At 38.9% G+C, this 16,695-nt stretch overlaps 1 protein-coding gene across 1 annotated transcript in view; it reads right to left on the bottom strand.

The window, feature by feature from the left end:
- The window catches only part of LOC131664936 (1-phosphatidylinositol 4,5-bisphosphate phosphodiesterase epsilon-1-like), a 29,779-nt gene extending 17,642 nt beyond the window's left edge, over positions 1–12,137 (bottom strand). Inside the window, exons 1-5 of the mRNA XM_058936427.1 lie at positions 11,789–12,137; positions 11,576–11,721; positions 5,415–5,610; positions 746–1,039; positions 321–566 (exon numbers count right to left, since the gene is read on the bottom strand). Of these exons, the coding sequence (XP_058792410.1) occupies positions 321–566; positions 746–1,039; positions 5,415–5,610; positions 11,576–11,598 (759 nt within the window). The 5' untranslated portion in view covers positions 11,599–11,721; positions 11,789–12,137. The remainder of the gene's footprint in view (positions 1–320; positions 567–745; positions 1,040–5,414; positions 5,611–11,575; positions 11,722–11,788) is intronic.
- Between the last annotated feature and the right edge of the window lie 4,558 nt (positions 12,138–16,695).

The following is a 16,695-nucleotide window of genomic DNA, read 5'->3' on the forward strand; positions in this document are numbered from 1 at the left end:
TTTTTTTCGATTTGAAGATAAGCATAAAACCTGTCGACCTGTACGTATCTTGCTGTCTGAGAGCAAGTTTCAATTTTCTCGAGTTTTTAATTTATAAATGCAGAGCGGAGAAAATTGATTCGTTCTATTTCTTTACAATTCGAATCACATAGATCGTTAGACATATTCAACGGTTCTTCGAATAACGGAAAGACTGTTTTCATTGATGACTATTAATAATAAAGTTCACTAGAAAACTGAGATGATTTTAATGATATACAACGATGAGATCGTTCATGTATGGATCAATTGCTTGGAATTCTGAACAAAAAATAACTAACCTGAAGAAAATGTAGGTCCATGCCATTTTGAGGCGCGGCTACAGGAAACAGGGCGACTCCATGATCGTGCTTGACAGGCTGCACTGGTTTGTAGGAGTCGAGGTCAAGATGATAGTCGTTTTCGTCACACTCATCACCCATGTATGTCTGCTCCAAGGATGAGGTGTGAAAGCTCAACGTACGATGCAACGAGCCAGTCGTTGCATCTTTGCCACGGTGGTGACGATGCTGATGGAAGAGCATTATCTGAAAAAATTCATCGTTGTCTTCGATCATTTTACACCACTGACACTGACTTTTATATAGTGGAGAGAATAGATATGAGCACGACGAAAGCTCAATGTAATAATTAAAATGATTTATTGTGTTTAACTGTAATTCATTTTCTTCTACAAAATATAAAGTGTTGATGTATAAAATGGTACCTTATCGAGAACGGAATGAATGGTGGGCTCATCGTCTGAGGGTTTACGCCTTGGCGACTGAGGCTCGGAATGGCTATCGGATCGTTCGAGATTCCGACGCCGTAGCTCGGCATCATGTTGTTGCTCACAGGTATGTTGTTGTTTTTGTTGTTGCGAATGAGGAGGATAACGGGGAGAATCGGCGTCACCACCGATGTTTCTCGCTCCAGGCGAGAGTAAAGGCACGTTGTCGAGGGATTCACCCTCCTTACTGCTAGCGCGGGAAGTCTCTTTTTCTCTGCTCTCCGAAGGAGGCTATAATTCATTTTGTATTGTATATTTCACTGTATTTTCATTGACCAATTTATTTATCTTTCACTTTTTCAATGGCGCGTCGAGTGCCTTTTTTGAAAAGCTTTCAAAAAGCTCGTTACATTGTCAAACAACGTATAAAATAATGCAACTTCCTTTTTATTGACTTGAAAATGTTCGTTTGAGCACTTTGAAAACTTATCGATTGATGGTGTGGATTTCATGACTTTTCAGAATTTCAACAGTATTGAAAATTACAGTACAGTGATATAACAGTTACATGCATACATTGTAAAGTAATCAGTATTCTTTGGTTTTTACTGATGGATATTTAAATAGACCAAATGTTCATCCAGTATACTCGTAATATTTACAATGATAAACTAGTAGTATCTACTTTTAACATAATCATAAAAATAGCACATTATTACCTAAATCATTAGGGTTCATTAATATTTAAAATTCGCACAAAAATATCACCACAAAAGTATAATGAAATGTATTTTTAACCTATCATATTTATAACAACCGTTTACAACGGGTAAAAACGGTATAACGAAGTATAAGGGCAAAAAGAGTTACAAGCGTGAAATTCAGTAAAAGATGCACATAGCCGCAGTGAGCCACGTGAAAAAGATTGTTTGTTTGGAAAAAAAATGTCCTCTGCAGTACGAAAGAGAGAAAGAAAGAGAATTGAGGAATTGCGAAACGTGATATCCGAGACCGTTGATCGTCGACGACAAGAGCAAGTAGTTTCCGCCGGCCTACAACCGTCTAAGCTGCTGGAGGCCGATAGAAACCCCTAACCTTGTTGTCGAATGCCTCCTTCATCTTCTTCGCCATCTAGGTGTTCTTCTTTCGTCGTTTCCATTCTCCGCAGTATTCTTCAGAGTCGTTTGCTATAACCTTTTTTTATATGTATAGTAGTGTCTTTTGTAGCGTTCTTTTGAATAGCTGAAAATCTTTTTATAAAGATAAATCTAAATCTGAAATGCATGTACAATGACTAAAGTAAGGGTACTAATAACACTCGAGTGTAAATATTGCAGAAGTATACTTGATGTTTTGCTCATAAAGGAGGGTCAGAAATAAAGCAGAGTGGATTTTCAAGAAGATATATCCCCAAAAGATCTGAAGTAAATACTTGAAATTACGAGCCTTTGAGAGTCGAGCGTCTACGAGCCTGGCAATAATTAATGAAACAAGCTGCTTCGGCACGTTTACTCGGAGTATAACGTTGCGCGAGAAGGAGAAGAAATTCGAGCAGAGGAGATTATGCCACAGATAGAAGATAAGCTTTTGACGCCGATAAGGTAACGCACGAATGCTCCTGTTTTCTTTTTCTCTTTTTATTCCCTTATATATCATCTCACGTTGCCTTTCTCTCTACCCGCCCTCCTCTCTCTCTCTCTCTCTCTCTCTCTCTCTCTCTCTCTCTCTCTCTCTCTCTCTCTCTTTCGTTCTCGTAGTAATTAAAAAGGTCGAGAGGCATTACTTGCTTCTAAGATTTCGCGAAGCTCGTAAGGTAAAGCTATATCGAGTCCTTCTTTATTTTCTTTCGTACAACCACAGAGTAATCAATACTGAATAAAAGTATTTCCAGAAAAATACTACTACTACTGAAAAGAAATACGATTACTACCATTTTTCACATCTTCACAGTGTGTTTTCTTATTAAGCTGGGTGTGTTAGAGGTCTTAATTTGATTTAATAGTTTTGTACGCTGTCGAGAAAAAACCTTAACTGCACGCAGCTTCAAAAACGTGCAAGTAACAAAAACAAAAAGAGCTTGATTGAAAAATATTTTTTCTGCATAAGTGAGTACTTTCTTGTGTGTATTTATGAATACCTTGTGCGCAGTTGATATTTAATTGGAAAAACAAAAGGAAAAATCTTTTTTGATATTATATAACATTCTAATTACGCTATCTATCAATGTCGTCACAAATCATGAGGCTCTGCGTGTTCACAAGACAAATGTACACATAACAGTATAAAACAGTCGGCATCCATCATCCAGCGAATCGCAGCAGTTGCAGCGGAGAGAAAAATATCATCCAATCTGTAATAACATTATTGAAAGAAATCACGTCTTGAATCCGTTTAACTTGAAGCCGAATGTTTGCTTTTCCATTGCGGGTAAAAGTATTTAAGTAGAATAAGCATTCTTATGGTCAGCCCTATGTATATCAAACGGTCGGTTGAGAAACGAGGCGCAAAACTCAACAAGTGTAATAGCAAAGAGACATATAAGGCATAAAGAGAGGGATCGAACGAAATAAATTATCTGGCGTGACGTTAGAGTATTTTATCGGGGGTGCTCCTTGGTGGTGTGCCAAATCGTTCGTGTAACGCTCGTTCCTTCCGCGTGGCCAGCACGACTGATACCTTCGGAAGGCTAAGTGGCCGGCAAGAATCGAACTCTATACTCTCTTTCCTTTCGTCCTTTTTTTACTTCTGCTCCCTACTACAGTCAAGTTTTTTTCTCTTTCTCTTGCTTCTTTGTTGAGTATTATACGTGCTATTACCTTCTCTTCGACTTTTTGCACGATAAATCGTCTTTCTTCGGCTTTCTACTTGCGAGTTTCGAGTTTGTACGACGAGCGTAAAGAACAAAAAACTTAGTTGCCTGTCAGATATGAAAGAACAGCGTGGATTTGATGGTTTAATCTTTTAATAGCGGCTTTTTAAACTTTTTCATTTTACAGGTGGAGTTTTCATTGCGAGCGAAAGAATTTTTTTACGATATAAACTATCTAAGTACTTAGTATTTCGGAAGCTCGTGTGTTTTTCGACAACTATTAAGTTACAGCGAGTGAGATTTAGATACTTTAAAATAATATTTAGTAATATGGAACGTTACTTTTCTAGATTAATCTCAGAGGTATATAATTCACTTTATACTCTTCTTTGAAAAATGGGAATCCACCAGACATTATTGCAATTTAATGATAATTAAATCATACCTAAATGTATGTTTATTCTTGGATTGCCGGTGTATATTTATAATCCATAAAATTTGTCTATTTATCGATTCTGAGAACAAAGATTATATTCTCGATAAATTGCATTAATTTAATTGTTATTCTGGTAAAGTTTGTTTTTCAAATCATTTTAAATCAATCATGTAATTTTCTAAGATCCAGATTATTTTATTCTATGTGCTATTTCAAACGATATTCCCATGATTATAATCACACAAATTTAGTTCAATATGGTTTATTTTTTTTTAAATCATATTTCAAAATTATACGTCGATCCCTAATATTTTGGATAACATTTTCTAAATTAAGTAGAATAAATTTTTTAAAAAGTATAGCGGACATAACGTCGTTCTCTTCGTATTTTCATTAAAAAAAATAAAAATGAAATTCATCAACGTTACTTTTTTTATTTCGGTTGAAATATCATCGAACTTTGAAATCTATTTATATCTATCTATAGTATAGTTGATAGTTAGTTTGATCAGAAATGCTATTGATTCGGATAAGCTATAAAAAAAAATAACAAGGAAAGCAGTTTGCATCCGTTTTTTCACTCGATTATAGAATGAAAGCTCGATCGAAACAAAAAAACCTCTTTTCATTCCGTCTCCCCCACTCTCGATTAGAAGTGAGCTTCCGTTTGTCGCGCACAAACATTTTAGCCTGTCGCTGGAGGTGAGAGCAGAAAAAAAAGAAAAGTATTTGGATTAGCCGTCGAGTGGAAAGTGAGAAAGAGCGAGAAATAACAGCAACGGCTTTAAAGTCGTTTATCGAGAGAGACGAATAAAATAAGTCTAAGAGTAGCTATCGCATTATTCTGCAGTGCCAGTTTTGCTAATTCGCTCATTGGACATCTCATTTGCCTTCCTCTTCTTAAGAATTTTGCAAGTTTACAAAGTACTCGTCGAACGGCTTTTACCTTGTCTACCTTCACATAGTCGTCTTTATAGATTCTTTAGCCTTTTAACCGTTTAATACTTTTCTCGTAGTCGATTCTTAATCTCTGCTTTGCTAATTTTTTTATGGCTTAGTATATATTTTTCATGAAGTTTTTCACAGTTTTCATACTTTTTAAAGCAACTGTATGACATATGCTACTCTCTTACGGTGTTAGTTATACTTACCGAAAATTTTTAAGTTTTCAATATGCAAACATATCGAGTTTGGCTTACAAAAATATGACTTCTATCACGTGTTCACACATACATCGTTAAATTTTCTTTTGACTCAGTGTCAGCAAGTATATTTTTTCTATATCGACCATACTATTCACACGTCAGATATTTTTCTATACCTCTTACATTGTTTCTTCGCTATCGTATTTCAAATTGCTCGTCTTCTAATATCAAGTCTATAAATGGAGTTAGGTCGATAAACATAAAAGTAAAACTGACCTTCGAGGGGGTAGCGATGATTGCTCGGAGCTCGTGTAGAAAAGCTCCGAAGAACGGTACCACCGGGCATTCCGGCATCGCCAGGGCACGGGCCAGGGCATTGTCGTATTCGGAAGACAGAAGAGCGGAAGATAGGTATTCCAATACGGTGATCGACTCGTTGACACTTTGCCAGAATGGCTTCAAGTTGGCATTTCTACAACCAAACGAAAAGCAAAGCCAAATAAAAACTGTACCTGCAGTCACGTTGCAGACCACTTTGCCTTTAGTCCTTATTTTTGTGACCGTCCCTTTACTCGGTAAACAACACGTGACCTCGTATACATAATCGAACTTTCGCGGCAAACTGTTGTTACGTATCTCAGGCTGCTATACAACTGCGAGCGAGCGAGCGAGAACCGCGGTGCGAACTTAGCAATTAACTGGATAAACGGCCAAGTCCAAGGAAAAATACACGAAGAGAAAGTTGCTACAATCTCTGAACGAAGTCCGCGAACTTGTTTTTCATTCTTTCTCACTACTCCTTATAATTTACGAGGCCAACTTTTCAATCCATATTTTCACATTGGCGAGACCATTTGTACGCACTACTTGGCGGCCTTTAGATATGAATTCGGAATTATCCAGGCACGAGGCAAACTTTTCCAAACAGGGTACGGCGGCTTTTTTCATCAGGAGAAAGTAAATTGAGCAACGAAAAAAAATCCATACGCCACACGTGGCACAGGCAGATGTTGATGGAAGAGAACTCTCGCAAAATTTATAGCTAAGGAAGAGGCGAGAAAAAAAGAAAAACAGGAGCGCTTTGCAATAATTACTTTCGCTTCAACTTTCATTCGCGTGCAGCTGCTGCTATGTACGACATTGCTAGAGCGCATCGTTATAAGTCGAACCGCACGGTGTACGTGATGTATGGGGAAAAGAGGTCGGCATTACAGTCCGATAAAAACTTTACGATCGTCTCCGCCTTCGGGAGCAAAAAAAAAAAAAAAAACAGAAAAAAAGAAAAACAATCGACGAGTTAACTCTATGCCTTTTGTTATTTGTTGCTACTTTGGATGTAGTTACTTTGTTTCGTCGAATAGTTTAGTTGAGCAATATATTCTCTTTTCTTCTTTCGGTTGTAAATGTTTCTACGACTACTGTTCTTGTAATTGACTTTGAAATATATGGCACGTGGGCGACAAATCGATGTAGTAGAAAAATGATTTTTATATATACCTTTTAATAAATATAGATGAGCTTACTGAAAGTATATTGAATACTCTCGACTTTGTTATCAAATTCTCATTATTATCTTATTTTGAAACGATCAATAGCCGATATTTCAACCTTTATCCCGATATGACTCGATAAATAGTAATTTAGCTTTACGGAATTTTCCTATTCTCAATGAATTGCGTGAACAATATATCATCCTAATATATTTTCAAATATGAGAAAATAATAACAGAAATATTTCTGTCATATGTGTGAATGACAGAAAAAATAATTTTTTGCGACCTTTTCGTTCGTTTTTTTTTACATTTCAATACAACATTTTTTGTAACTATAATCCTCAAGTGGTACTTTTTCGCTTGGCAACCGTCGGAATATTTACCAACTAACTGTTTTTGTGAAACATAACTATTCAAGTAGACGTAGCAAAAGTAATTGTTTTTTAAATGAATAGAATCAACAAGAGTGTACGTGACACTGATTTTCAAGCGAATACCGTTAGGATTTTTTCACAGCATTTTACTGCAAGTAAATTCAATAAAATTACGAAGTATGTAACTTGCCATTATTATAATTATTATTTTGCTCGTTAAACTCAATTGAGATTAATAACTTTGCCAAAATTAGTATTACAGCAGGATAATTTGTATAATAAAAATAAATTTCTGAATTTCTCTGAGAAGTTTCTCTAACAAAGCATTTCATTTTAGAGTAACAAATGGCCGTATTTATATTTAAATTAACGAGGTTTGATATGCACTACAAAATTTTTCGTCAACAATGTAAGAAAATCACACACCAAAAAAAGAAAAGGCCGAGAGCTAAAATGTACATGAGAGAAGCGAAAGGTTTGTTGAATTTTCCTTGGCCTATATAAGTGCTCCAACTGGTTGGTGGACGAGAGATAGGATCGATTTTCTATAAAGCTATAGATATACGCTTTGCGCGTCGAATAGTAAGCTTATCCAGGAGAGGAACTTGCCCAGTCTCTGGCCATATATAATAGGGGATCCGCGGGCTGTTGTTGCTGATGCCTTTCGCATTGGCGCTGGTGTGCGGTTGCGCCCTCCGTATACTGGAAATGCGAGCGGCAGCGTCTTAGCGAAATTTCAAAGTGGTCGGATGTACAGCGAACTGCTGCGGTTGAGCATCGAAAGCGACACGAGAGTGCTGCGCCAAGACAAATGGATATAGCGAGGGCGTGGATGTGAACAGCAGCGAGTAATGATGAGGCGCAAAGTGAAAGTAAGAAAGTTTTTGGTGGTAAAACGAAAGTTTGTCATGCTTGCGGCTACTATACACTATTACGATAGGCTATGGAATTGCCCTTTTTTAGAGACATGATCTTTTCAGAGAAAATGACAACATGAAAGTTTTAGCACGCAAAACAAAGTTGTTAATTTACTTTGCGTTTAGCCTCGAAAAGGGACCGAGTAATAATGAAGGTTTCGCATGACTTTCTAGAATCGATAAACACATATCAGCTTACCAATTCATTCAACATTCTGATGGACTCTAACTATGTCAAATTTCAAATTCGCAAGTTAACTCAAAGGGGAAAAATAGTAAAGATAAAATACCCAGTCGAATAATTAAAGAGAGTAATCGGCGAGATAGTGAAAGTGATAAAGTCGCTAGCAAAGTGCAATTTGGTAACTCTTCAGTCTTAAGAGGAGAGAGGCAGCTTATGAAGTGATATCCCGAGCGTCAACATCGAAAAGTTGTATGTGTGGCTCGAGAGAGACAGAGAGAACTGCCAGAGGGATGCGCTCGGACGGAAATTGAGGCTGCTCGTAAAGGTTTACGGACGCCAGGCTAATGGGTGCACCCGGAACTTCCGCGTCTAGTACACGCTTGCGCAAACGCGCCAGCGCACGTGTGCAATATGCCCGGAAGAGAGAGTTGAAGCCCTTTTCCATCTTCTAACTGACGATTTTAATAATGCAGCTGGTGCCACTTTTTCTTCCAAACTTTTTTTATTAAGGACCAGCGTCTTCGAAATTTCTCACCCTCTTTTATTTTAGAGAAAAATTATTGACTAGTTTTAATTGATCTTATTTTTCTGCCGCCCTAAAGGGAAAAGCTAACTTCACTTATTCTTACATAAATAAAGCTTGTTTGAACTAGCCACATGGTTCATAAGGAAATTGTAAAATTAAATCTCCCGTAATGAAAAATTTAGACTTTATATTTTTGATCGAGCAAGAACTTTGTGTATTCTTGCTGTTGATTTTATTTCGGTATTTGTAAGGAGTACTTTCTAATAAATAAATGAATAGGCTCCACTATTGGTGGATTGAAGCATTTACCGTTAAGTAGCTGGTTTTAGCGAAATGCATAATTTTGCGGAAATTAATTTCACTCTACTTGCTACGCATCTTTACTTATCCGGCATCTTGATATTTATTATTACACTTTCGCGGTTGCGCGGATTATTTTATTCAATTTTTTAATATTTGTTTTTCTTTTCTGTTTATATTCACCCACGCGGACCTCTAGAGGATGAGAAATAAATAAAATATTCATAAAAGCTGTTATGCCATAGGATTTTTTCAAGCATTACATTATTTTTATTTTGGTAGGATATGATGTACTAAGTAAATACGAATAAGCAGTTTTTAACATTTGTTTTTTACGTGCAAGCTTCAATTTTTAAATCTACGGTCAACTTTTTCGCGTTAAAAATAATTTCTGGTCAAAAAACCACGAAAAAAAAAAAGAATTTACAGATACTGAATTTCCATACAACCTGTATTTATTAAAAATGTCGAGGTTACAAAAAGTGATTCATTTTTCAGGTTCTTCTCAGCTAATATGACTATTTTCTCTTTCTATTTCCAAGACTTGGCGCTACAATGGACGAACATGAATTAGTGTTGAAATCGTATCGCGAACGAGGCAATAGGTGGGTGTATCTGTGTGTGTGTGTGCGTGTGTGTGTGTGTGTGTGTGAGTGTGCATGTGAAAAGAAAAAGCTCAAGTAGTCAAGCGTTCAAACGTTTTCTTCTCCGTCTTTTTGTCTCTGTTTGCTGCGAGTAGCTCAAGGGAGCACTCAACGAAAAATTAGTTCCCATTGGATCGTGTTCATTAAGAGGCCGCAAAATAAATATATCAGAGTACGGAGGGAAGAGGCGAGGGATTTACTCTTCTTTGGTCGTTTTACAGCGACTGCTAGGGAAGGTAAAATCGCGTTGTTTCCGTAAACGCTACTTTTATCTTGACACAGGCAGTAGTGTACAAAGGTCAGCCTTCGGCAACGATTCACTCGCGCGCTATTAAACAGAGCCAACCGCTCTTCCTCCTTTTTCTCTCTTTTTCTGTTTCTCTCACTTCCTCGTACTCGACGCCCGTGCTCTGCGATTTCGCTTCCAGTTCCTGCTTCCCCGTAGACTCTGTGTTTCTATACGCCTTTTGTCTCATTACCACTTAATGCTTCTTCGATTTTCTCCACTTTGATTCTTTCTACGTACTTTGCGCGGTTCTACCGCGAGATCTGCCTTATAGAGGGCTTGTTATGCCGTTTTTTTTTACTGTTGGCGCGCCATTCAGATATAGATTACTCGACTCTGTCGCGACTTTTTTTAAGCTTTCGTTAGGTGAGCGTGACCCGTAATAATTTAATTTGACCGTTCTTTAATCGGATTTAAAGTTTATTAAAGCATCTTTAAGTTTCAGCACCGTTCGTACACGAATTGCCTTTACCAGAATTGTTTCGTAGAAAATGAAAAACAGGTTATGACGTACATGTGGCTCATAAAACGCACTTGCGTTGCTATAACTCTCTCAACGACGTTTCATCATTGTAAAATGAACTGCACTGATAAGCGGCGGGGAGGTTTTTTAATGTGAATGCGCATTATTATTGGAAAAGTTATTGAATAATAATTCCATACAAGGCTTTTGTCCGATCACGGTGAAAAAATCAGACGCATGAAGAACAAAAGATCAATATCAAGAGCAAGCGGGCAAATTTTGCGAGGAGTAATGCCTTAATATTACTAATTGAAATGGGTCAAACAATCGCACATCCATATCGAGTTATTCCGCGATTATATCGAATGCTAACTCCATACAACTTTCGGTTTTACTCCAGCAGTATATGAAGCTCTCACTGAAAGCACAAACAATACTCATTCAAAAATTGTCATATAGAATTGTCTTTGGAAAGGGCAACAATAGCAGCCCATCTAAAACTAATTCTGGACGACGGAGATAGAACCGTGGCAGTAGTCGTATCGGATGGCGATAAATTTTGAAAGCTTATCTAGACAGCGTTTGCCCAAGCGAACAATGTGAGACTCTGGCCGGCGCGGGCGCATGCTTGCATTTCACGAGAACCAAAGTCGTAAAATCCGTGCCTGCGATTGATTTGCCATTTCCCTACTCTGCGTACTTAAGCGGAGCTCTGCGAAGAATCGACGATATCAGCTCCAGAACGACCTGTCGTTAGCCGAACGTGAGCTGGACGATACGACCGTTAATAATTGTGCGTATACGATGCGTTTATGTCGCTCGACGCAAACGACACACGCGACTTTCAACTATTCGTTGGATCTTCATCTGCGGCACAGCTTTTATCGCGCGAGCGAAAGCCCGCCAAAACGACTGTCGTTCCCCAAAATTCGAGAACGTAAGGGAGAGCGAGGGTAGTTTTGCGAATAGAAAGGCCTATGTGCCGTTTTTTCGGTAAAAACCCTCATTCCTAGCTGGCCCTCTCCTCTCTCGGTGGAAACTTGGCGGGCGTAACAATCTTCCCTTTACGACGCCGAAAGCTCTTTTGCGCGAGCTCTACGAGAGCTTGTAACGCTTTATGAAGTTTTCATCCTCGAGCCTGCTTTGCTGGAAGTTTGGTTCCAAGTTCGCCGTTAGCCATTGTCTTTTACACGAAATAATGCGGCCTTGTTTTTTTCTGTATAGGTAGAAGAGCTGCTGAGAATACTCACTTGAAAGCGGCAACTATTTCCATGGCGGAATTAAAGTTGCCGATGTTCCAGCATGTCTGAGCCACTCTCACCAAGCACGAGAGCAGGGCCAATTTCTCCTCGCTGGTCGTTCCACTGTGTATTACGTGCACCACCCATGAGGTCACCTGTGAAATGCACATTATTGGCAGCAACGGCAAACAACAGGGCGGAGAGAAAGCGACGGATATTTACTGCGGAAAAACGATCAGCGAGATGCTGCACGTTGACGGAAGCTGTGGAGGTAGGCCAAGAGGCCTTGTCCTCGGTTTGCGTGTAACTGCTGGTGAAGCTCGGGCCGGCGCTTTGTTCGCTCGCCTGGTCCCTGTGTTGCTGTTGGTTTTGCTGCTGCTGATGGCGCTGCTTTGAAGTCCTTAAAGCTTGATAGACGTGACGGAGGTATTCACCTGGCGGCACCTGATAGAACAGTTGGTATTCGCTCTCCGCCAATCTAAGCGCCACCTCCTCCGGGAAGTGCAGCAGCTTTTGCAAATCCTCCAGCTCCTCAGAGCTCCGAGGCAGCTGCGGCTGCGGCCGCTTCTCCAGCTCTACCAACAAACACCAAACAAACCAAATTATAATTCACTTTCTCAAGCTTTTCTCGTTTGTAGCCATTTGTTAGGATTCATTGCTTGACGCAATGATAAGTATTTGCTTTTTTTCTGCCAAGTCGAGAGCGCGAGATTAATCGTCAAATAAAGGGAAGCATATTAACATATTCAACTCCGGATTCGTAATTTATCACTTGGGATGCTCCGTATCTTTGTCTGTCTGTTTGTCTCTCTCTCTCTCTCTCTCTCTCTCTCTCTCTCTCCTTGGTACGTTATCCAAGTATACAATGCGAGCTGTTGCTTCATTTCGAAATAAATGATCAAGAGGGACCGAATGATTTACAAAATTTTCCCTTTCGAAGCATCTTCGCGGGAGACAGGATATAAGATAAGAACAAAAATAAACTCTTTGACTTTGGAATGCTTGTTCAACAGTGCCTGCGAGACATATTTTTTTATGTATCTCGTTAAAGAAAACTTTGTTTTGTGCACTCTCGCGACTCTTTTGTTTTATACGCGGCGCTATAAAGCCGCGAGGTACAAAAGAGACGATTCCAGCGACAAGCAGCCGCGTACTGAGTAAATAAGTAAAAACTGAAAGATGGTAAGTTTGTTTACTTTTGCTTTGCTTATTTAATGGAGCTGGTGAGCAACGTCAAGTTGATTATTTGCATTAATGGGGAATATTTTGTACGTCTCTATTTCCGAATGATATAGTCTTAATGACAATTCCGATACTATTACTGGCGGTTTATCATTCTCCAATCGTCTAGCAATTGATTTTTACTGTTAATATGTTCAATCAAGTTAACTTGCCTGCGACAAATACAATACCAGTATAAATCGTATGGAGCGAGTATCGATAATTGAGAAAGTTAGTCGAAAACTCGAGGAAACGGTATAACCTCAAGTATAGTGGAATAAGAGGTAGCCCATTTTCCGAGGATTTGCTGGGTCAATATGAAAAGGCCTTCGCGTCTTTCTATAAGCGCGTATGTTTCTACTTGGCATTAAAATAGCCCAGGGAGATCTTAAAACTCAGCTTTGCACCATTATATATCCATCCATCCCTTTTTTCAGCCTTGTGCTAGAGCGAGCACGCAGCCGCGGAGTCAAAGTCTAGCCTGCTGCTCTACATGTACCGTTGCTGGGTAATCGATTTTTCAGAGCGAGGATGTATAATGCGTGTAGGCGCGATAGAACAGTTGACGGGAACAGAGAACAAACGATCCATTTGCCAACGGAGCTTTCAAACTCATCCGTGAGCTACCATGCATGATCGATGTAGCATCGACGACGACGAGCTTAGTTAGAACTGCTATTACTCTCTTGGGGTTAATATACTGCAGCTATTGACTTTTCAGCGGATTGCGGTTCGTCGAATTCGCTTATTGAAATTTGTATGCTCTTGATTGTGGATTGGAGCGAAGTTTAGTCTAGAGTTTGAAATGTGTTTCGTGGTAAAATAGTAGACTTTTCTTCTTTCGAGAAAGAACGTGATAATGCGGTCTTTTGTTATGGAACTGTAATTGAAGAGCAAATCTTTCATCTGCCCATTAAATGCGAAGTGGCTAGGCATTATAAGTTTAATTGATAGTTCAACAGATGAGCGCAGCAAAATTTCTAAAGTTTCAACAATAGGGATTCCAAAGTATTGCGAGAGAGAGAGAGGAGAGAGAAAGAGAAAGAGAGAGAGAGAGAGAAAGGTAACTTATTTTAGTTTCGCATAACTTTTGTAATTAAATTGTTTTTACCATTACGAGGCTTCAACCTCAAAGGTCAAAAAGTTTCTAGTTTACTTTGAGGAAAGTTTTCCATATAATTATACGCTTTCTTACAAACAAGCAATTATTTTCACATCAGCAAGTTATAGCGTTTGATATATTCGTCAATATATTCTTAAGTGTCACTACATAACAATATAGTAATACTGTCACTAGTAAGAATTTTTAGCAAAATATTTCATCCAAGTTTAATCCTAAGAGTACTTTTTTTTATTCGTAATCAATCGTTTGAAAAATAATATAATGCAGAGATTTTTGAAGTGAATGCACACTAAAAGTTATAAATTTGGAACTGGCCGAATATGTTATTGACGTAGCACTCTTCATGCCAATTTAAGGGTGAGACATTAAAATTCATGAAAGAAATTGAATAAATCAATAACTGTCAATGACGTTACGGTTGAAAATCTCTGAAAAGTGATACTTACGGCCTCTTTTGAATAAAAAAAGCTATGCCAAATTTTCACAAACGCAATTTAAATAAAGAATACCGCTCGATTGAATTACCATTAACCAACGTACCCCTGGTTAGTTGTCGCATTCAAGGCACAATTTAGAAAAGAACAATCAGCAGCTTTTTATCAAAGTAAAAAATGTTTATCATGCGCAAAGACGAACGACCCATTATTCCAGGTTCGGTTGACCATATCGACCGAGAGAATAAAAGAAAAAAACCTTGTAGAAAAAAACAAAATGTGGTCTACGTATAGAATTTGATTGCAACGCGCCTGGATAATTGTTCATGACTATAGGTGCGTGTGCGCCCACATCAATCATCAATTGAAAGTTGATCAGGTAACGGAATAGAGAAAGAGAAAAAGAAAAAGTGACGAGGCAGACTCGGTTGAAAGGCCAATTAGCGTGGCAAAGTGCCAAGAACCTGTCGTAGCGCGTTTCCTGTCAATATATAAAGAGTTTCTTTGATGACGGCGAGCATGTATGTTGTTCATTGGCGGAGTGTGCGTTTGTATGCATACAGGAATGTCTCTATTAATTTCGCGAATGGAAGGTATATACGCTAGGAACATGACTTTTCAGGTGACGTCGAGAAATTTTCACAAAAAGGGCAGGAGAAGAGGTAAACGTGGTAAAAGGGGTAAGTGAGAGATGTTTCATCAAGCACTCTTCGACGTTATATGAGCCTTTTTTTTCGTTCGGCGGGACTGAAAGCTTTTTGAGTAAATTATTCTTCTGCCGTGACAAAAATCCTCTTCTATCTTCTTTTATTATTCGTATAATTTATTTACTTCATGCTAAAGTTATTAAAGAATTTTACTTTTCAAAGATTGTTTATAGTATGCTTTTATCCGATTTATATTCTACTCATATTTTTAAAATAACAGTGATTTAAAAAATCACTAATATTTATTTTCAAACAACAAAATATTTACAATAAATATCCATCTGATGATTTCAATAGGAAAAAGATATAAAATACATTGCTTCGTCTATCCGAATAATACTAATTTGTCGCAGAGATAATGTACGATCAAGGAATTGTTAGCATAGACAGCCAGAAAAGTTGAGTTTGCTTGCAGAAGAAAAAAATCGTAGTAAAAGGGATGGTGTCCGTGGACGGAGCAGTGAAAAATAAACGTGAATCATCCATATATGTATATATATAATAGCTACATATCTATATAAAATAGCTTGGGGATCACCTTATCAGGTAATAGTGCAGGCCACGTGGGGTGGAGGACGACGTGGAAGTAGCTGCTGCTGGACGTCGTCGTGGGGGCTGCTGCGTGTTGGATCCTCTCTCACTTTCTGTCTCATGCACGCGCGCACGTTAGTCGTCGATATGAGGCGGATTGGTGGTGATGGTAGTGTGCGTGGCGGTAGTGGGAGGTTTTACGCCCTCGCTGGTGCGAGTGAAGCAATTGGGGCCTACATCGGAAGCGCCTCTATCTTCATCCCTGGCCTAATAAATCCTTGGGCGCTGCTGCTGGACAACCTCCACCAGCTTGGCTTGCAGTTGCAACCTGCGGCCAACAACGTCTTCTTCGCTGTTGTGATGCTCAAAGTGCCATTGGTACTCGACAACGAGCCCATCGCACCCTGCAACATACAAGCATTGCTCAACGTGAGTTACCGGCAATCGCTTCATTTGCTACGATTTACGACGTCCTGCCAATCTCTGATTTTTTCTCTCTCTTCCTCTCTTTCTCCGCCCCCCCCCCCTCTCCCTCCCTCAGTCTTTCTCGACGCGCGGCTTTGTTTTATGTTTGTCACGAGCCTTTGCTCTTTTCTCTCCTACTATTTTTTCTCGCTTTTCTTCTACACTATGAACAAGGTAAGGCGACGCGGCAAATTGCGTGCGTTCTAACGAAAAATTGGATAACTTTTTACTGCTATCAACCTCGGTCCTTATATACAGCGTCTTTTATAGCGGGCTTATAAGAAGTAATAAATGCTATATTAAAAGCTTTTGTTCCAAAAGTTTTTGTCGCATAAATGCATACACTACTTAGACTATAATGAACCATCTCTAAAAAAACTCTACTAGCTAAATGCTTGATGATAAACTGGAGGGCGTGTGTGTAGTGTAACGAGCTCAGCAGAAAGCAAAGGACAAATCGGATCCTCTCGACCACGCTGGCTGCCTCGTTTTTTCTTCTTTTACACTTCTCTCTTTTTCTTTCTCTCTCTCTATCCTCTCTTTCCCTTGTCATGCTGAATTTTCTCTGGCATGACACGATCGACCTCGTGAAAAAGTTGACGGCGAAGGGGGAGTGAAAGATCTACGAAACCATGCGTGTTTAAATAG

Source organism: Phymastichus coffea, unplaced genomic scaffold (genome assembly GCF_024137745.1).
Source record: "Phymastichus coffea isolate CEN01 unplaced genomic scaffold, Cenicafe_Pcof_1.1 PCOF00046, whole genome shotgun sequence".
Classification (NCBI taxonomy): Eukaryota; Metazoa; Arthropoda; class Insecta; order Hymenoptera; family Eulophidae; genus Phymastichus; species Phymastichus coffea.